The following is a 21,726-nucleotide window of genomic DNA, read 5'->3' as shown; positions in this document are numbered from 1 at the left end:
CAGATGTTAGAAATGAAGGTAAAGCTCAGTAAATGCTGGAGGAACTCAACAGGCCAGGCAGTATCTCTGGAAAAGAGTAAACAGTTGATGTTTTGGGCTGAAACCATCCATCAATTCTGATTTTGTGTATTACAGTATCTAACTAGCATCAGTTTTGTGCACGTCATGTGATTATACACTACACTGTGCTTAGAGCGAGCTCTTAAGTACAGTCAGATTTGTGGGTTTGTGTTCAAAAAGCTGATTTTTTTTCTCAGTTGGTGAGAAATAAGCAGTGTGACAATTCAGAACTGCTTTGCTCACTGTGGTTTCAAGCATTCAGGTTTGGAGATGCAAGAAAATTATTTTCCTGTTTCAAGTTGGGAACTAGGAAGAATTTGAAGGTATTGACATGTTGTCTTGAACATTATAATGAAAATGAAGATTTGGTGGATGTAACTATTGAAAACATTGTTTAAAGGTAGTCCATTTTCTGCACTTGGTGTCTGATTTTCACTTGGTCGATGAAAATAATATTGCAGCATACACTGGATGTACTCATTAACTACTAGAAAATAACTTTTTGTAGTAGTATTGGTAGTCTAAATTGTTTTGTATTTCCTTTAAATAGATAATTTGTTGCTCAGTTACAGCAGTTTGTCTTTTTTAAACCTTTTAACTATTTCCATGACATTTTTGGCTAATGGGCACAGCTGCTTAATTGGCTCAATTAAACTGGTCCTGATGAGTTCCAATTAACAATCTATTAATCAATTAACTATATTTTATCCAAGGATTTATGAACTGCAAAATGACACATTTGAGGTACCCTTTATATAAGATCTCCAGCCAGTTCTATTTGAGTAGGTTTACTGTCGTGTCACAGTATTCATTTAGAAAAGTACACTTTGCCTGAAGTGAATTGTCCTTGTTTTAGTTTGGGTCCTTACACATTTCAGAGTAGAATGTTCTTTGTGACATGTAACAATCCTGTTGTAAGCAGTTGCAGATTTTCTCTATAATGCAAAAAGCTTCAGTCAATATGTCTGTCACATTTTAAGTGTTTTTTTTTGACTACAAGTTACTGGGCATGACTGGAAATCATAATCATTATGTGCTGTGTCATATGACATGGGCTATCATGGTCTTTGGCCATGATTGATCTTAGCAAATTTTTCTACAGAAGTTGGTTTTTCTTTTTCTTCTGGGCAGTGTCTTACAAGATGGGTGACCCCAGCCATTATCAATTCTCTTCAGAGATGGTCTGCCTGCCATCAGTGGTTGCATAACCAGGACGTGATAAGCACCAGTTGCACAACCAACTCTCTACTGCCTGCTCTCATGGCCTCACATGACCCTGATCAGGGGGCTAAGCAGTTGCTACACCTTACCCAAGGGTAACCTGCAGGCTAGTGGATGAAAGGAGCTCCTTGTACCTCCTTTGGATACACATCTTCACCTCGCACCCAGCTACTAGGTATACCGTACTGTAAAAACATCTGTGGCGAGAGGTGATTGTTGACATTCTATTAGAGCTGGGAGTAGAAACATGTTAGAAAACATGCATTTGTAAGGAAGAGAGGGTGGAAAGAGTAGGTGATGTTGATGTGTGTTATCACTGAAGGTAGGGAGATTAAGAAATTTATGTAAATGGGCATTAAGGATGGAGAGGAAGAAGATTGTTGGAACTGAGATGCAGAATTTAAGTTTGTATCTGTCATAAAAAATGCTGGAAATACTTGATTCAGTCAGCATGTGTGAAGAAAGGGCAAATACTTGAATAAACGGTTTTGCATACTATTCCATGTTCTGATAAGTTGGTGTGAAACATTAACATTGTTTCTGTCTCCACGGCTGATCATCGATCTGATGATTTCCTTTCTATTTTAGATTTCTAGTATCTGCAGTTTTGTGTACTTGGAAATCATCACTACTTAGTCGCTCAAAAGTCTTGAGAACGACTAACTCACGTCTAATGTGTTTTAAGATTTGGTTTGGCACCTTCAACTTGAGCTGCCACCTGTTTGACTTATAGCCAGTTCCTAGGTCATGTAAGGGTTTTGTAAGCTGATTTTACTTTAAATCAGAAATGTCTATTTTCTGCAACTATTTATTTCACATTATTCTAATACTCTTGATCTAACTTAATTTTGTTAAATATTCTCCCAAATACTGCCTATAATTAAATAGAACATGTTTCTAGTTGTTACTGAATACCACAAAACTTTTTTCATTATTTGAAAGATGCTTTAAGAATCTATGGGAAACTCTTGTAAAAACAAGATTTTCGAAAGTTATATCATCTAAATCTGGGGAGGCTTTACGACCTGTTGGAAAGGATGGGTTACACCTGAACATGAAGTGGGCAGACATTTCTGTGGGCAGGTTTGCTGGAGCTGTTCAGGAGGGTTTAAATTAGTTTGGCAGGGGTATGGGAACCAGATGATGGGGCTGAAGATGCAGCAGTTGGTATATAAATAGATGCAGTTTGTAGCAAGGCTCAGGAAGGGCAGACAGATCGGGTGAAATTGGAGTCTGTGGGACATGTTGAAGTGTAACGTGGGTAAAATCAAAAGGTGATGAATACAAGACTGATGGTATTTTATTTGAATGCATGTAGTATACTGATTAAGGTAGTGCAATTGGAGACCAGCAAGTACGATGTGGTCATCAGAGTTGTGGCTGAAAGTAGTAGTTGGGATCTTAATATCCAAAGATGCGCATTGTATTGAAAGGACAGGCAGACGGGGTGGCTCTGTTGGTTTTTTTTTTAAAAGAAATCTAATCTTGAAGTGACATGGGTTCAGAGAGATGTAGAATCCTTGTGGTTAAGAAACTGAAAGGGTAAAAATACCCTGATGAGAGTTGTATACAGGCCTCTGAACAGTAGTCAGAATGTGGGATACTATGGGAGATAGCAAAGGCATGTAAAAAGGGTAATGTAGGCTTCAGTGTGGAGGTAGATTGCAGAAAATCAGGTTGGTGCTAGATCCAGGGTTTGTATACTGCATACATACTTTGATAATTAATTTGAATCTTTGATCCCAAGTAAGGGAATTTGTAGAATGCCTGCAAGATGGCTTTTTTGAAGGGTCTTGACCTGAAATGTCAACTGTACTCCATAGATGCTGCCTGGCCTGCTGAGTTCCTCCAGCATTTTGTGTGTGTTGCTCAGCTTTGATTAGGGAGCTTAAAGTAAGGAACCCCGAGGAAGCATTGATAATATAATGGAATTTGCCCTAAAATTCAGATGTATCAGTGTTACAGTGGAGGCATGAGAGAGGAAATGACCAAAGTTGGTTGGAAGGGGACATAAATAGGGACGACAACAAAACAGCAATGGTTCAAATTTCTTGGGACAATTTAGAAGGCACTGACAAATGAAGTCATGAACAGCAAAAAAGCTAAAGCGAAGGCATGTAACATAGCAAAACTGACAGGGAAGCTAGAAGATTGGAAGCTTTTAAAAAGCAACAGAAGACAACTGAAAAAGCCTTAAGCAAGAAAAGAAATGAAGAGAAGCTAGCCAGTAATATAGAAGAGGATGCCAAAAGTTTTGTCAAATTTAAGTAAGAGAGATTGGATACCATACCACTGGAAAATGGCATGGAGAAGTAGTAAAGGGGTGGACAAGGAAATGGAGGGCAAACTGAATAAGTATTTTGTTTCAGTAAATTCATTACAAAGTACATAGGTTTGAATATAGTGACATGAGGCTCCTGATGTCGGCAATCAGAGCAGAATGACCTGGGTGGTTGGGTCCCTGATGATGCTGCTTTTTGTGACGATGCTCATTGTAGATGTGCTCAATGGTGGGGAGGGTTTTACCACATAGATGCTAGCAGTATGCCTGAGATTTGAGTGTATCAGACAGAAGTGAGTGTTGCTTTTACTGAGAAGGTGATTGGGAAGGTGAAAAGTCTGAAGGTAGATAACCTGGACCAGATGGTGTTCTGAAAGGGGTAAGTGAAAAGATTGTGGAGGCATTTAGTAATTATCTTTAAATGATCACTAGACTCTGGAGTAGTTCAGGAGGACTGGAAAATTGCAAGTGTCTCTCCACCTTTAAGAAGATGGGGAGGCAGAAGAAAGAAAATTATAGGCCTGGCTTGAGTGGATGGAAAGATGTTGGATTCCATTATTAAGGATGAGTTTTTGGGGTACTTGGAGCTGTATTTTAAAGTAATCCATGGTCAGCATGGTTTAATTAAAGAGAAATCTTCTCTGACATCTGTTGGAATACTTTGAGGAAATAACAGGTAGGATCCAAAGAGTTGGTGGATGTTACTTGGATTTTCAGAAGGCTGCTGACAAGGTGTTGCACGAGTCTGCTAAACAAGAACCCATGATATTGCCGGAAGGACGCTGGCACTGATCGAAGATTAGCAGACTGGCAGGAGGCAGAGTGGGATTGAAGGAGAGCTTTTCTCATTGGCTGCTTGTGCTGTGCACGGTTCGTGTTGGGATCACTACTTTTCATATTATGTGTAATTTGGAAGTTCTCAAGAATGATTAATGTATGTGGAGCATTTGATGGCTCTGGGACTGTACTTGATGGAGTTTAGAAGAATAAGGGGGGATCTAATTGATAGCTGTTGAATATTGAAAGGTCTGGATAGAATGGATGTAGGGAGGATGTTTTTAATAATGGGTGAGTCTCGGACCAGAGGGCACAACCTCAGAATAGTGTCAATTTAGATCAGATGAAGAATTGCTTTATCCAGAGTGTAGTGAATTTGGAGTTCATTGCCACAGGTGGCTGGAAGCCATCGAGTATATTTAAAGGGGAAGTTAATGAGTTCTTGATTAGTCAGGATGTCAAAGGTTATGTGAGGAAGGCGGGAGAACAGGGATGAGAAGGATAAATCAACAATGATGGAATGGTGGAACAGACTTGATGGGTCGAATGGCTTAATTCTGTTCCTTTGTCTTGTGGTCTTGTGTATTTAGTATGTTTATGCACAAACACAGAAACTCAATGGAGTTTCAAACATCGTACATTTTTGAGTGCTTTTCTGCATTCAAGTTCTGAATTTGTTTCTATTTAGTTGGACAGTAAACTTTATTCCACAAGCATGGGTGCCATACACAAGAAATATAATTTAATTCATTCTGATGTTGATTTTAAGGAAATATATCGAATAGGACACAATGCTTTGACTAATCTACTGTAATGAGACCTGTCATTTGTGACAAACCAGTCACATTAGTCCTTTGGTTTAATATTTTCTTAAATGTATACTTCTAATTTTTTTGGTTTAGCTTTTGTGGCGAGGTGTGAATCCACAATCTCCTGATGAAACACTGCTGCCACTTGAATCAAGCTGATGTATAAACAAGCTGTAGTTATAAATTATATTTTCTGCATTTATATTTTAGTATGAATGATCTTAATGTTTAAGATGCAAAGTCAGCGCTTTCAGATAATTAAAGTTGAAAAGTGAAATCTTATAAATCTGACCCTGAACTTAAATACAGTAAAACTGCTGCCTAGTTGTTCAGAAAGCTTGGATGGCTTTTTTTCAGTGCTGGCTCTAAACTCACTAGGACCCCATTCCCCTCTGACTTACAGACTCACTGCGTCCTGCAGCCTTAACTCTGTAAGGCCTAATTCCTATGTTTTTAAATATTTGCCTTGTTTTTTCACCCCGTTTAAGCTCTCTGGGCTTTCTTTCCTCGCAGCATTTTAAACTTGCCTGATTTGCTGAAAACCTCGGTAGGAATGGTGTCAATATGTATATAAGTGAATAGTCAGGAAAATCTGGCATACTGAAGGTGCTGGGTTATTGGTGTTCATGGAAGGTTGGAGTGTGAATTTCAATATTGGGTTGAAGCTTGCAAAATGATCTTATGAACTTAGGTACTTAATGTAGTGAAGAGAAATTCAGATTAGTTTAAAATTTAGCTGTATCAAATTATAAACTGATTAATTTTATTGCTGCTAAGTAATTGAAGGTAAAATTATTTCATTACCCCATCTATTCTGACTTCAATGTTTATTTCAGTGAATGATAGTGTCTAGAAAGGGTATGTCCCTTCAGGAGAGAGGTGCCAATGTCCAACCGGCCTAATTACAATACAGGGGGGTCACTGCGACGTTCACAGAGGAACACTGCCGGGGCCCATCCACAAGACGAAACAGCAGGAGGAAGGCAAGTAAAATACATGATTGTTAAAAACATCTTTACATGCTGTCTTGGATTTTTGTATTCTGACAAACCCAAGGTAGATGAAAACTCTGACAGCCTGTCATAGGTACTTTTCTTTTGACAATTATGTTTCAAAGTGGACATGACCCCATTTGAACTGTGACATTTAGCATTAAATTGGCACTGTCAGCTCAACATACTTTATTAATGAAATGCCAAATGGTAAATAGATAAAAGAAGCAGCATTCTTAATATTTAATCTGAGTAAAAGTTTAAGTGCTCCATCTCAAGTAATATATTTTATTAGTACTGAAGAAATGAATTAAAGGCAGAATTTCTAAGTCAAGTTGGTGAAAATGATGAAAATAACTTTGACATTTCTTTTGAATGAGGCTATACAATCTGTCTTGTATTTGCAATACCTAACTGAGGAGTTGGTTTATTTGATTCTTTGCAACAGATCACAGTCAGAGGAGGGGAAACAGAGACAGATTCCAAGTAATACAACCGCTAAAGCAACAAAATTGCAGTCAGACACAACCTCTGGTCAATCCAGAGGGCGTGTGTCGCGGAGGTATTGAATATTTTATTTTACAGCATAAATGTTCATGGCTTGATGTTGGTTTGAAATTAAAGTATATATTGCTGATCAGATGCCTTATTGTATTCTTGAAAAAGACTGCCTGGGCTGGAACATTCACAGAAGTCATTGGGAAGTTGGGTATTACAGTAAAGTGTGCCACCCAATGATCACCCTACTACCATTAGCCACTTAAACATGGTTTGACTTTTTTCAGTTACAGTAGTCAAGAATAACAATTACCATTACAACCTGTGCTTTATTGAGAAGATGTTCTAGGTAATTGCAGTTATCTGGAATTTAAGTATCTTCTAAAAGTAGATCATCATGCTCTAGGCTTGGCTGTTTGTGTCACTTCTTTCATGATATGACCAGAACTTTTAAAAGTTACTTATCTAAATGATGGAGAGCGCTTTTCGAAGTAAAGCATACAGTGAGTTCCTGACTTCAGTGTTTACAGCTTTAGTATTGCAGTATGGTAAGGACAAATTTGATCTAATTTTCAATTTTTCTTGCCTGTGGTTTACTTTTGGCTTTGGTTTCTCCCATCACTTCCAAGTGCCAATACGAGAAAATCTGCAGATGCTGTAAATTCAAGCAACACACAAAATGCTGGTGGAACGCAGCAGGCCAGGCAGCATCTATAGGAAAAAGTATAGTCAATGTTAAGGGTCTCAACCGGAAACGTCAGCTGTACTTCCTATAGATGCTGCCTGGCCTGCTGCGTTCCACCAGCATTTTGTGTGTTATGTCCAAGTACAGTCTCATATTGACTGGCATCCCAAGTCAATGTACCACCACTTCAAAATATGGAAGCTTATTTCATGTCACTTCATATTTCCAAAAAGTAAAGCAGATATAGATGATAGTATACTCTGAAAAACTTTGTGAGGGTGACTTGGATCTGATCCTAAGTTGATGTAAAATTGGGGCTTGTATTCTAGGAAAGCACTTGACAAGATTTGGTCAAATTTGAGACTATTAATCACATGCAAGTAAATGTACCTATTCATGAACAACTTCCTTACACCAGCAACATAGGTACATTGTATACCAAAAATTATGGAAAAAAGAACTTTTTGACAAGAAAGAACACAGAACAGAAAAATTTTATCCATTTAAGTCCCAAGTGGCCAAACTGGTCATAGTGTTGTGAAACTGTAGTGATTAGGATTTTGCTAGTTGGCTGTTCTTGAACCTGGATGTTGGATTTCAGGCCTCATGTAAGGTGGTAGTTGCAAACATGTTAGTTCCATGTACTTCAGAATTTTGACAACTATATAGCTGAAGTGAAATTATTAAATTGTTTTAGAAAATTGTCTTTTTGTAGTCTGCCTAATAATGAGTTATTTGAGTTTATAAAGTTAAATGTACAAACAATGTTCTCTGGCAAATATTATTGTATTTTCAGAAATTCCAGGAGTTGCAGCTCTTCATCAGTCGCATCTGTGCCACAGCAAGAAGATCGAATTAGGTCAGAGAGACCCAAAACAGGACAACCTAAAAGGGACAACTCTAAAAGCAGCTTAAGAGGTGTGAAACGTGGTCCAAGTCCTGATCACAGCAGTTCAAACTCTACCTGCTCTGCGAAAAGATCCAAAGCACTTCAACCTACTGAGAATCCTGCTGAAACACAAAAACACAAGCTGCAAACTAAGTCCCCAAAGAAAAGGAAGCCTGTGCAGGATCAGATAAGGACTGCTCCAGCAGCATCAACAAGTAAGGCCCAGAGCAGAAAACAGACTGGGTCTGCCAGTGCCTCCCCTTTTCAAAAAAGGAAAAAGATTGAATCTGCTGCATCTATAAGTGATTCTCTGGCTGACTCGTTCAGTGCTGAAGAGAGGTCTGCTAAACCAACCAAGCTGGCTTCAAAATCAGCGACCTCAGCCAAAGCTGGGTGTAGCACTATCACTGATTCTTCTTCCTCTGCTTCTACATCATCTTCCTCCTCTGTTGCTGTGCCTCAGGGAGCCAGGCTAAAGCAAGGAAAAGATCAGAATAAAGCTCGTCGTTCGCGCTCAGCCTCTAGTCCCAGCCCTCGCAGAAGCAGCCGGGAAAAGGAGCAGAACAAAACTGGTAGTTCCTCCAAATTTGAGTGGGCTGCTCGATTTAGCCCTAAAGTTAGCCTGCCAAAAGCAAAACTGTCACTCCCAGGGTCTTCTAAATCGGAGACTTCAAAGCCAGGGCCTTCAGGCCTCCAAGCAAAGTTAGCCAGTGAGTGGTTGAAATTGTTTTGATATATACAAATTAAGAAATGTGGTTAAATGTCCTGTTATGGATTCAGTCAATTAAATAGTGTGTTATCCAGATTGTGAGAGACAACTGAACATGCATTGCAGGTTCTAATCCATAATGAGATTGTTACAGGTATCAAATGTAAATCTTAACAGTTGTGCTCCTGTATGTATATAAAGCAAAAAAATGCAACATTCTTCCATGCCATGTGACTGGTATTTTTCTGCAGCCAATAAATTGCAGTTACATAATAGGAAAGAATTTACAAGAATTTCTTAATGCCTATAACCTTTGTCTAAACATTCCTGGGGTGGAAGAGAAATAGCATAATTCTGAGAGTATAACGGGACTTTGGCTAGATGGGGAAAAGAAGTTAGAATATGGCCTTTTTTTTTCAAGGTGGCAAATTTTCCCTTTGTAAATAGCTGCATTCCTGTCCCTGGCTTGTGCAGCTAATTTGAAATGTTATCTTTAAACTAAGCTTCACCTTTGTATCATAAATCAAGTTTTGATAAACTTAATTTTGAAAAGAGACTTGGTGTTCAGTTTACTCTAAAATAGTTGCACAGGACCCATTTATTTTTTTTTAAAAAAGGTTTCAGCATATCTTGTTAAAGTAGCAAATACGCACAAGTAAAATTGAATGCAGAATGTAAAGCCCCTTATTTTTAAAAAAAATTAATTCAAAAGTTTCAATGACTTTGAAAGTAATTTAATTCAGATGGCGAATGATCAAAAACAGTTATTAGAAATCAACATGTACCCTTACTTTGAAATTTTTAAAGGTTTGAGAAGGTCTACCAAGAAGCGCAGTGAATCGCCACCAGCAGAGCTCCCCAGTTTGAGGCGGAGCACAAGGCAAAAGACCACGGGCTCCTGTGCTAGTACCAGGTAAATTCTTTGGAAATCAAAGTTTAGGTTGGAACTACTTTAGTGCTACCATTCTGGTATTTTAAGGTTTCTTATCCCAAATGTCTGAAATTTTGAGTCTTTTAAGGCAAGTTTATCGAATAGAAATAGGCTTATTTATTGTGCTGCTTTAGTTATTTGACTGTCAACCAAATTATCTGAATTGGTTTGATAATGAAATTTCCTATGGATTATTCAATGGCGTGGCATTTTTAAATTTGTGAGGTTCTACATGAATTAATTTACTCACCAGACTTGTTTGTTCAGCTGTCTTCAGGCCAAATTTGTCTCCAACTTCAATTCAAGATACTGATCTGTAATAACATTCGTAAAAGATTTGGAATTATGAAACAATTCTCTGCCTTGAATAATGTTCTTAGTGCAAACCAAGGCCATATGGCCAAAGAGTCTATTTAAATGACATAGAAGATTTGTTGAATGCATTAAATGTTAAATTGAAGTGTTGAAGTTGTTGGAGTGGTGAGAAGAAATGGGAGAAAGTATCACGAGCATTAACTTCCACCTGCAGATTTCAAAAGAACAAAATTAATTTTTCAAAATAAAACTGGTGAAAAAGCGGGAAAAAGATTCTGCCTTCCTGCAATATTAAAGTAGATTTAATCTCAAATTGCTGTGAGACATGTATTTAGATTGGATATTGTGCACTGTTGAAGATTTTACCCATGCTTGCTATAGTAGTCAAATTCTCGATTGGAAAGGAAAAAGTGAAAAAATGCAATGGCAAAACTTGGAGTTTGTCATTTGTCAGGATTGTAATCATTGTAAAGAACAATTACAATTGAGTTGGTATTGTGGCATCTTAGTTTATTTATGGGTAGGTCCCACTAACATATTAAACATGGTCTCCACAGATTTTTTAAAAAATTGCCTCTTTACTGATAAGCAATTGCCATGGACGTTTTCAGATGAACTACCAAAATATTTCCTCTGGTACAATTGCTTGGAAGCAGCAATACTTGACAAAATTAAGTTTTCTAGATCTAATGGGGGAAAAAAATTGACTGCAAACTGTAACCTTTCCTCTCCACAGCTGCTGTCTGAAAATTCAGAATTTTGGTTGTAATTAATTTTATCAGTATCTTTTTCTGCTCATCCTTTGGAAGGGTATAGCTGTGATTGAGGTAGTGCAGTATGGGTTTAGTTGATTAATTTCTGAAGTTTGTTCTCCTTATGAGGCGAGATTATGCAGGCTGGATTGTACACTGCAGTTTAGGAGAATGAGGTGATTGCATTGAAATATACAATGTTAGTGTGGGGCTTGTCAGGAGAAAATAGTTTATGATTCACCAGGCTGGTGAAATTTCTTCACCCAGAGGATAATGGATCATTAATTCTCCAAAGCCAGTTTAGGAAGAGAATTTCAGTCTCACACTTTTTTTTCCAAGGCAAAGGTCAACAGGTTTTTAAATATTGAAGGAATTGGTAGATTGGGATTAGTAGAGGAAAGTGTTGAGGTAAATATCAGTCAGAATTTTTATGAATACTTAATCAAGAACAAGGAGATGGATTAAATGTTACGATTTCTAATGTTCTTAATATAAATTGAGTGGTTGCTAGTTGACTTGAAGCATCATTTGAGTTTTTTCAGGTTTACTTGCAAAATGCTCTAACTTCATAATTCTACTTGAACTGGTTGTAAATCTTCCTAGTAATCAAAGTTGTATTCTTGAACTCTTAGTCTGAAATGCATACAGGTTTTATCTGCTGTTGAATTAGTCTGCCAGAGTGCAAACTAATTTATATTGCAGCTGTACCAAAAATTTACTAAATTTAGACCTTCAAGATATCACCTGAAAATCTTTTAATAATTTAAAATGTATGGACTGAGTGGGGGAAAAGAGAATGTCTTTGATTTGTTTGACTTGTTTGACATATTCACAGTATCTGAATCAATAATAGAAATGGTTCCCAATGTCCAGTTCTCTAAAAGTTCAAAGTAAATTTATTATCAAAGTACATATGTCACTAAACACTATTCTGAGATTCACTTCTTTGCAGACATAACTAGAACAAAGCATAATAGAAGAGCTACATGCAAAGGTTGCCAGACTGTGCAAATACAAAAAAGAAACAAGTAATAAAAATTCAAGTACATTTCAAGTACCAATGTTCAATAGCATTGGTGCTTCTGTACTACACCATGATGCATTCAGTTATGATGCTCCTTTGCATTTATAGGAATTTGTCAAAGTTTTAAATGACATGTTGCACAAACTCCAAAGAAAGTAGAGGTGTTGCCATGCTTACTTTGAAGTGGCATTTATGAGCTGATAAATATAAAAATGCCCAGGAAGTTAAATTAACTGACCCTCTTTAACTCTGATCCCATGAGGAGGACTGGCTGATGAACCTCTAGTTTCCTCTTGCAGTAGTCAATAATCAGCTCTCTGGTTTGGCTGATGTTGAGTGAGTTGTTGGATCAATCAGCCAGATTTTCAGTCCCCTTTCTATATGGAGCTGTACTTGGCTCAGCTATAAGTATGTAGCGAATAGAGCAGGTGGTTTACCTATGCTGATGGTTATGGATGAGATGTTGTTGCCAATTTGTACTGACTGAATTCTCAAGTGAGGAAATCGAGAGGTCTCTTGAGAAGTATGAAAAATCATATCAGATGTATTTGGAGTACAGTGCCAACTATAAATGGTAAAAATGCAATGCAGTAGTAGAACCACAGTAAATATGGGGAGATTGCCTCCTGACCAGCCTTGATTAGAGCTTGGCACTATCATGCAAATTATTCCTTTGTGTAAGCCTGCAGATACATTGATGTGCCACTAACAGGTTGGCTCCTTTTCAATTATGAAATACTCCAGAAAGTTCTTAAATTAACTTTCAGCTTTGGGTTCAATGAGTATGTGGATTGTTTGAGGCTTCTTCCTTCTATTAATTTGCTTTTTAAATTAGAAATCTGTTCTGAACCTGGGTAGTGCTTAAAAAAATCCTGATTTGACTACAGTAATTTGATGTACCTTGATTAATGCAGACAAAGGTGGGCATATCTCACACTACTGCTAAATTTTGTATTGTATCTTGGGTGGTAGATTGAAATTGAATACATTTCAAAACTGTTGAAAGTGAAAGCTAGCATATTGGTTTGCTTTGAATCTGTTAAAATGTATCTATTGGCATCCAAAAGGGAAAAAGTGTAATATTGAGCTTCATCTCAGTTCTAGCAATCATTAAAGAGAGCTGTGGTTCTGTTTGTATTACAAACAAGAGAAAATCTGCAGATGTTGGAAATCTGAGCAGTACACAAAATGCTGGAGGAGCTTGGCAGGTCAGGCAGCATCCATTGGGGGGTGGGGGGGGAGGAGAGTACAGTTGAAGTTTCAGGCCAAAACCCTTTGACAGGATTGCGGGAAAAAAAGCTGAGTAGATTTGAAAGGTGGGGGGGAAGGGAGAAACACCAGGTGATAGGTGAACTGATCCCACCAGCCACATCTTTCCTCTTCGACTGTACTTTTTTCCATAGATGCTGTTGGCCTGCTGAGCTCCTCCAGCGTCTTGTGTGTGCTTCTGTTTGTATCAAATGTTTTTTACATGTGATCATAGGAACAGTCTGCATCAGATGTGATTAATTCTTGAAGCAATTCAATGTATTCTATTGCATACACATTTGGATGAAGTTGGCAACCTGCAACAGAACTGAAAGTCTCCTGATATATTTAATAGTATGGCCATGTTTGTTTATGGACAACAAATTAATCTCAGTATTGCAGTTTTTGAATTGCTAAGTATCAGCAAGTGGAAATCTTTAATGTTACTCTGTGGATATTCAGTTATGTGTGTTTAAAATGGGCTAATATTGCTTCATTTGTAGATAGTATCAACAAGTATGGGGAAAATGTGCTAAAGAATTATGAACAGCTTTGACCTTGGTAAAACTTGGACAGAATGGAAACAGTGCATTTCAATCTGTGAAGGAATCTATATCCCATATAAGATTTAATGTTTACTGATACCATTTCCATAATACCAGTCCAGTTGTTAAATTGTTTGGTGCAGGAATACAGAATTATGGCTTACAAGTCCTTGACTGGACAGAAATTAAATGCACTAAAATAGTAGTTTTATTGGAAAAGCCAGTCAGTTTCCTTCTGCAAAGTAGCATTGATCTGTGGTTATTTATAGAAAAGCTGGAAGAATGTTGGTTTCCATTAATAACAAAATCCCAGTAACACCAAGGTAGGCAGGACTTGTTCAAAGACCCTTTATTATTCTGATACTGTCTGTCTTGCTGAATGTATCCTGCATTTTCTCTTTAATTGTAGTTATTTAGTATTTGCAATTTCTAGACTGTTTTACCAGCCTTCAATGGCAGGCCTGCATCTATTGGACTTAAGTTAAAAGATTCAATTTTATGTCAGAGAAATGTATACAATATAGATCCTGAAATGTTTTTTCTTTGCAAAACATCCACGAAAACAGAGGTGCTCCAAAGAATGAATGATAGTTAAATGTCAGAATCCCAAAGTCTCCCCACCCCCACGCGTAAGCGGCGGAGAGCAACAAACCCCCCCCCATCAGCAAAACAAAAAGTGTACCCGCCACTGAGCTCGTGTGAGCTAAGCGATAACAAAGACACAGACCCTGAAGACTATGGTAATTCATCTGGCATTCGGCAACCCACAGGTTCTCTCTCTCCCTGGTAAGGGAGAGGGAGGTGTCCCCCACTTTCATTTCATTACAAGATCATACATCACCTGAAACAGTAACTTCATGGTTCACATCCAGACGCATGAACAAAATGAAGTACTGTTTTGATTGGATAGTGTCTATTGATTGAAATGTGAAATTAAATGTAAACCTTTTGGTAATAATCTCTCATTACCATTATGAAAAGCACATATTTTGATACAATAAATCTGCTTTATTGCTTGTCGATATTTACTCATTGATCAAGGAGTTTAATTAAATTTTCTTTTATTTTGATTGCACATTTGGAACAATGGGGATGACATACAGGATAGTGGAATGCTTTTGTAGGATATGGAAAGGCAGGGATACCTCCAGTGTCCTGATGACTACACCTGCAAAAAATGCATCCAGCTGCAGATAGTGTTAAGGAATTGGATCTGGAACTGGATAAACTCGTATTATCATTTGAGAGACTGGGGGGGTTGATCAACAAGACTTGTATCCAAGGTGGTGACCATCAGGAGAAGGGATAGCCAGCCAGTACAGAGTACTTCTGTGACCAATCCCCGCAACAGGTATATACTTAGGATATTGGGGGGGGGGGGGGGGGTGTCCGAGCAGAAGGAAGTCTCAGGAATTGTCTTTGGCACTGAGTCTGGCTCTGTGGCTTAGAAGGGAAGGAGGGAGAAGCAGTGAACTGTCGTGTTAGGGGTTTGGAAAGGAGGTTGTGTGAATGAGACTGACATTCCTAGATGGGTATGTTGCCTCTTATGTGCCAGGGTCAGGAATATTTCAGATGGAGTCCACAGCATTTTTAAGTGAATGGGCAAGCAGCCAGTGGTCATGATATGATCCATGTTAGTACCAATGTCATGGGTAGGAAAGGTGCTGAGGTCTTGCAAAGTGAGTTAGGTGCCAAGTTAAATGACAGCATCTCGAGGGTTGTGATCTCAGGATTGTTACCAGTGTCAAGCGGTAGTGAGGCCAGAAATGGGAAGATCATACAGGAGTCAAGTCAGCTTTTATTGTCATTTCGACCATGTCTGCTGGTATAGTACACAGAAGAAACAAGACCATGTTTTTCAAGACCTTGGTGCTACATGAAACAGTATAATAACTATACTGTACTACATGAAAACAACTCAGAAAAAACTGCACTAGACTACAGATCTACCCAGAACTGCATAAAGTGCACAAAACAGTGCAGGCATTACAATAAATAATAAGACAATAGGGCAGTAATTTGGCTCAGTCCAGGCTCTGGGTATTGAGGAGTCTTGATAGGTTGGAGGAAGAAACTGTTGCATCGTCTGGTCGTGAGAGCCCAAATGCTTTGATGCCTTTTCCCAGGCGGCAGGAGTGAGAAGAGTTTGTATGAGGGGTATGTTGGGGTCCTTCATAATGCTGTTTGCTTTGCAGATGCAGAGTGTAGTGTAAGTATCTGTAATGGCGGGAAGAGAGACCCGATCTTCTCAGCTGACCTCACTATCCACTGCAGGGTCTTGCAATCTGAGATGTTTCAATTTCCAAACCAGGCAGTGATGCAGCTGCTCAGGATGCTCTCAATACAACCCCTGTAGAATGTGATGAGGATGGGGGGTGGGAGATGGACTTCCCACAGCCTTCACAGAAAGTAGAGACGCTGTTGGGCTTTCTTTGCTATGGAGCTGGTGTTGAGGGACCAGGTGAGATTCTCCGCCAGGTGAACACCAAGAAATTTGGTGTTCTTAATGATCTCTATCAAGGAGCCGTCGATGTTCAGCGGAGAGTAGTCGCTCCGTGCCCTCCTGAAGTCAACAGACATCTCTTTCGTTCTGTTCACATTCAGAGACAGGTTTTTGGCTCTGCACCAGTCTGTTAGCCACTGCACCTCCTCTCTGTAAGCTGACTCGTCGTTCTTGCTGATGAGATCCACCACGGTTGTGTCATCGGTGAACTTGATGGTGTGGTTTGAGTTGTGTGTTGCAACACAGTCATGGGTCCACAGAGTGATCAGCAGTGGACTGAGCACGCAGCCCTGGGGGGCCCCTGTGCTCAATGTGATGCTGTTGGAAATGCTGCCTCCGATCTGGACTGACTGAGGTCTCCCAGTCAGGAAGTCTAGTATCCAGTTGCAGAGGGAGGTGTTCAGGCCCAGTAGGCTCAGCTTTCCAATCAGTTTCTGAGGAATGATTGTGTTAAATGCTGAACTGAAGTCTGTGAATAGCATTTGAACATACGTGTTTTTTTGTCCAGGTGGGTTCGGGCCAGGTGGGGGGTGATGGCAATGGCGTCTTCTGTTGAACGGTTGGGACAGTATGTAAGCTGCAGGGGATCCGGTGGGGGCAGCAGGGTCTTGATGTGCCTCATGATGAGCTTCTCCAGACACTTCATGATGATGGATGTGAGTGCAAAGGGACAGTAGTCATTGAGGCAGGACACTGAAAACTACTTCAGCCCAGGGATGATGGTGGCGGCCTTGAAGCACATTGGAACAGTGGTGCTGCTTGGAGATGTTGAAGAGGTCAGTGAGAACATCTGCCAGCTGTTTCTGCACATCCTCTAAGCACTCTACCAGGAATATTGTCTAGTCCAGCAGCCTTCTGTGGGTTGACCTTGCACAGGGTTCTTCACATCAGCCACAGTGAGACGCAGCACCTGGTCATTTGGAGGAGGGGTGGACTTCCTCGCCACCACGTAGTTTTTAGCCTCAAAACGAGCGTAGAAGTTATTCAGCACATCCAGGAGGGAGGCATCACCTGCAGTCAGGTGATGTCCTGAATGCCCTTCCACATGTGCCGTGTGTCGCCGTTGTTCTGGAAGTGGCTGTGGATTTGCTGGGTGTGTGCACACTTTGCCTCTGATGTCCCAGGACGGTTTGGTGCAGGAGGGAAGGCTTCAGATATTTGGATCATTGGGCTCTCAAGGAAAATGTACAGAAGGGACTGTTTGCACTAAACCGAAAGGGGACTAATCATTGTAGGAAGGTTTGCTAGATCTGTTGTGAGGGTTGGGGTATTAAACTAGAGTTGTTGAGGGACAGGAGCCAGAATGCTAGAGCAGATAGTGGTGGTTGTGAGGAAAGATGTTGTTAAGCTGATATGCAAAGTCAGGAATCAAAAGTTTGAGCATAGTGGGAGTAATGTTCTGACTTGTGTATATTTCAATTGTAGAATTATGACGTAACTATCAGTGAGACTTGGGTGTGGCTGGGGCACGACTGGCAGCTCAGTGTTTCAAACACAAGGTTGTGATAGGTGATTTTAACTTTCGCCATAGTGATTTTTTTGTAAAAAGACTGGATGGGAGAGTTTGTCAATATCGTAAGAAATCTTTCCTTAAGAGGCCCAAGTAGAGAGAGTGGTACTTGATCCTTTATTAGGGAATGAGACAGGGCAGGTGATAGAAGTTTGCGTAGGGGAAAACTTTGTATCTATTGATCATTATACCATTAGTTTCAAGGTAATTGTGGAGAAGGGTAGGTCTGGTCCTCTAATTGAGATTCTAAGTTGGAGAAAGGCTAATTTTGATGGTATCAGAAAATTTTGGCAGGTGTGGATTGGGACAGTTTTTCTGGCAAAGGTGTACTTAGTAAGTGGGAGGCTTTCAAAAGTGAAATTTTGAATACAGAGTTTGTATGTTCAAGTCAGAATAAAAGATGAGGACAGCAAGTTTGGGGAACCTTGGTTTTCAAGAGATCTTGAGGCCCTGGTTAAGTAGAAAATTTATGTAGCAGGTATAGGCAGGTTGGAACAAAGGAGGTACTTGACTATAAGAAATGGAAAAAACACAAAAAACCAGGGCTAAAAGAAAGCATGAGGTTGCTCTAGCAGACAATCTAGGAGAGTCCCAAGGGCATCTATAAATTAAGAGGAAAGAGATAGTAAGGGGTAGAATTGGTCCTCTGGAAGATCAGAGTTGGCATCTTTGCATGGAGCTGAAAGAAATGAGGATCTAAATTGGATTTTTGTTCATTGTCTTTGCCTGGACACAAACATAAAATCTATGAAAGTGAGGCAAAGCAGTGGTGAGATCATGGACCATATACAGATTACAGAGGAGGTTGTGTTTGCTGTCTTGTGGCAAATTGGATGGATAAATCCCCAGAGCCTGACGATGTGTTCCCACTGAACACCTTGTAGGAGGCTGGTGCTGAAATTGCAGGGGCCCGACTGGAGATACTTAACATATCCTTAGCCACAGGTGAGGTGCCAGATTGGAGGATAGCTAATGTTTAGGAAGTATTCTAAGAATGTCAGGAAATTATAGGCCAGTGAGCCTGAAAATTAGTAGTGGAAGGTATTCTAATGGACCAGATTTAAAAATATTTGGATAGAAAGAGACTGATTAAAGATGGTCAGCATAACTTTGTGCATGGTAGGTCATGTCTAACCTATCTGAATTTTTTTGGAAAAAGTTGAAGTTAAGGCAGTGGAAATTGCCTACAAGGACTTAGCAAGACCTTTGACAAGTTCTCCCATGGGAGATTGGTCAGGAAGGTTCAGTCATTTGCCATTAACAATGAACTCTTCAATTGGATTAACTTTGGCTTCGTAAGAGAAGCCAGAGTGTGGCAGTGGATTGTTTCTCTGGTGGCCTGTGATGGGTGGTATGCCACAGGGATTGGTATTGGGTCCGTTGTTGTTTGTCATCTGTATCAATGATCTGGATGACAATGTAAACTGGATCCACAAATTTGTGGATGATAGCAGGAATAGTGTGTGGTGGACAGTGAGGAAGACTCTAAGCTTGCAGCAGGATCTGGATCAGCTGGAAAAATGGGCTGAAAGATGCCAGATAGAATTAAGTGCAGGCAAAGTGAGATATTGTCCTTTTAGAGGGCAAACCAGGGTAGGTCTTGAACGTTGGGCTGTTAGGCACTGGGGAGTGCTTCAGAACAGTGGTCTGGGAATACAGATCCATCGTTCCTAGGAAGTGACATCACAGATAAGGTTGTGAAGAAAGCCTTTGGCACTTTGGCCTTTGAATCAGATTTTGAGTACAGGAGTTGGAATGTTGATAAAGTTGCATCGGATGTTGGTGTGGTTTATTAGGAGTATTTTGCAGTTTTGGTCATCTGCCTAGAGATAAGACATCAAATCAATAAGATTGAGAGAGTGCAGAGGAAGTTTACAGGGATGTTGCCAGGACTTTGAAAACTTGAGGTTTCAGGAAAGGTTGAATAGCTTAAGACTTTATTCCATATTCTGTAGAAGAGTAAGTGGAGATTTGATACAGATATACAAAATGGAAGTGTATAGATGGGTAAATGCGGGCTTTTTCCAATGAGGTTGGTTGAGACTAAGGGTTAAGGGCAAAAGCTGAAATGGTTAAGGGGAGGGGGAGAGTCTGTTTTAGAGGATGGTGAAATTAATGCAATGAGCTGCAGAGTAAATGGTGTTTGTGGGTTTTATTTCAACATTTGAGAAATTTGGGTAGGCATATGAATGGGAGGGATGTGGAGAATTATGGTACTTTTGTGAGTCAGTGGGAGTAATAGTTAGGCATGGACAACATGGGCCAAAGTGCATGTTTCTGTGCTGCAGTATCTAGCTTGGAAACCATTAATCTGGCCATGATCATCACTACATAGGCATGATGTGTGCAAAATGCCACATTTCCTTCAATACAGTGGTGATTAGACTTGAAAGAAAAAAGCTGTTCTGGCTGAAAAGAATTGTGGAGTATTCAAAGTTGACAAGGAAAATCCGGTTTTTAGTGAGCGTTGCTAAAAGGTTAGTCCTTGTATTACTATCAAATTCCTCTACAAGGCGTTTAATCACTAATTCTGCACTATTTTGAATTGGCAGTTAGTCATGTTAAACCCAGAGAGATCTGCTTAGAACTTTACTGATTTTTATTTTCTTTTTTCTACATTCAAATAGTCGGCGAGGCTCTGGCCTGGGCAAAAGAGGAGCAGCTGAGGCTCGCCGACAGGAGAAGATGGCAGATCCTGATAACAACCAGGATGGAGCAAATTCTGCACGCACAGAAGATGTACCTCAAGGAGCATCAGGTCAGAAAGCTGTTCTCTATTGGTTTAAGGTGGTGGTGGCATCCGTCGGTCTCGAGGGACCATGGATCTGCGCCTGGAGTTTCCAGGGCGCAGGCCTGGGCAGGGTTGTATGGGAGACTGGCAGTTGCCCAAGCTGCAGGCCTTCCCCTCTCCATGCCACTGATGTTGTCCAAAGGAAGGTCACTAGGACCCATGCAGTTTGGCACCGGTGACATCGCAGAGCAATGTGTTGTTAAGTGCCTTGCTCAAGGACACAAACACGCTGCCTCAGCGGAGGCTCAAACCAGTCAATACTTGGTTTAAGGCATTGACTTGAATAAATCACAGTAGATCTTTCCATGAGAGGGAAGCCATTCTCAATGTACTTTCATTTGGTTTGGAATATTCAAAGTGATTTATGCTTTGCTTCGGTACTTAATGCTAGTCTCAAAAGTTTACTTTTAAATGTTTAAAAAAGGCTGCTGTGTCCATTTCCTTGAAGCATTTAAGTCAGAGTAGGTTGTTAAATAAAGTTTGAGGTTTTAGGCATCTGAACATTTTTGACATGTGGATTGTGTTCCGCTGTAACCCAGTGAGTCTCCAGTCTTCCGGTGAATATTTTGAATCTTATTCTGTAATACGTTTTTGAAACCTTTGGAACTAAATGTATCTGTTCACTACGTAAACATAAATCTTCATCACATTTATGATTACTTCATTCATATTTCCTAAAATGGCTGCTTTTTTCCCTAGGATTTGCATCTTAAAATCAGCTTTAATGAAATTTTTATAGAGGGGCAAAATATTCAGATTTTGGTTCATGTAGTCTTTTAAACACAAGCTGGGTGCTTTATTAAAAAGTTCTTTGTAATTATTCTTGCTCTTAATTCTTATGTAATTAGTTTTGTTTTGAAAAGCTGATGGCATGCATGATAGCTAATATGCATATTATTTATGAGGGAACAGTTCATTTACATGTTGACTCCTGTTGTGGAAGGTGAACATGAGCAGTGATTGCCTTCAATGCTTGCTGTAGTATTTGTTAGAATATTTGAGATACTCAAATGTTATTTGAGTTACTGAAATGATTTGTAAGTTAGTCATTAAAATGATAGTGAACTGTTGAATATATATTTTGCTAGACATTAGGGGATTAAAATTTAGCATATTTTTATGCTAAATTGTATCCAGTTGAGAGTCACTCAAATGGCAGAAAAATGAAGATGGTTGTTGCCCAGGG

At 39.5% G+C, this 21,726-nt stretch overlaps 1 protein-coding gene across 8 annotated transcripts in view; it reads left to right on the top strand.

Moving 5' to 3' along the window:
* The window catches only part of trip12 (thyroid hormone receptor interactor 12), a 134,232-nt gene that overhangs the window by 29,630 nt on the left and 82,876 nt on the right, over positions 1–21,726 (top strand). For all 8 annotated transcript variants that reach the window (XM_059994041.1, XM_059994095.1, XM_059994077.1 and 5 more), the window contains 5 exons: positions 5,985–6,131; positions 6,589–6,702; positions 8,120–8,922; positions 9,729–9,834; positions 20,377–20,507. In XM_059994041.1, the coding sequence (XP_059850024.1) occupies positions 6,034–6,131; positions 6,589–6,702; positions 8,120–8,922; positions 9,729–9,834; positions 20,377–20,507 (1,252 nt within the window). In that variant the 5' untranslated portion in view covers positions 5,985–6,033. The remainder of the gene's footprint in view (positions 1–5,984; positions 6,132–6,588; positions 6,703–8,119; positions 8,923–9,728; positions 9,835–20,376; positions 20,508–21,726) is intronic.

This window comes from Hypanus sabinus, chromosome 2 (genome assembly GCF_030144855.1).
Source record: "Hypanus sabinus isolate sHypSab1 chromosome 2, sHypSab1.hap1, whole genome shotgun sequence".
NCBI lineage: Eukaryota > Metazoa > Chordata > Chondrichthyes > Myliobatiformes > Dasyatidae > Hypanus > Hypanus sabinus.
Note: the sequence above shows the minus strand (reverse complement) of the source record. Positions and strands in the feature narration are given on the sequence as shown.